Consider the following 203-nt stretch of genomic DNA (forward strand, 5'->3'; position numbering starts at 1 on the left):
TTCGCGCAATTTTCTCGAACTGGGAAGAGGACAGAGTCCGGAGGGAGAGGAGGGGGAGGAGGACGGGGAGGACGACGTTGCAGATGGTCTGAAGCGGTTGGAAGGGGCGAGGAAGGGGAGAAGGTTGGGAGGAAGGGGAGCAGTGCCCGTGAGATGAGAAATATCCATGCCATAAGCATTCAATCAACTGATAAGGCGGGCAC

At 57.1% G+C, this 203-nt stretch overlaps 1 protein-coding gene across 1 annotated transcript in view; it reads right to left on the minus strand.

The window, feature by feature from the left end:
• Nucleotides 1–183: 183 nt before the first annotated feature.
• Nucleotides 184–203, minus strand: part of NGA_0358700 (protein kinase) — a gene marked incomplete at both ends in the record, with an annotated part of 441 nt that continues 421 nt past the window's right edge. The window contains one exon of the mRNA XM_005854823.1: nucleotides 184–203. This exon is cut by the window's right edge and continues 103 nt beyond it. Coding sequence (XP_005854885.1) covers nucleotides 184–203 — 20 coding nt within the window.

The sequence above is a fragment of the Nannochloropsis gaditana genome, assembly GCF_000240725.1.
Source record: "Nannochloropsis gaditana CCMP526 unplaced genomic scaffold scaffold373, whole genome shotgun sequence".
NCBI classification, from domain to species: domain Eukaryota; class Eustigmatophyceae; order Eustigmatales; family Monodopsidaceae; genus Microchloropsis; species Microchloropsis gaditana.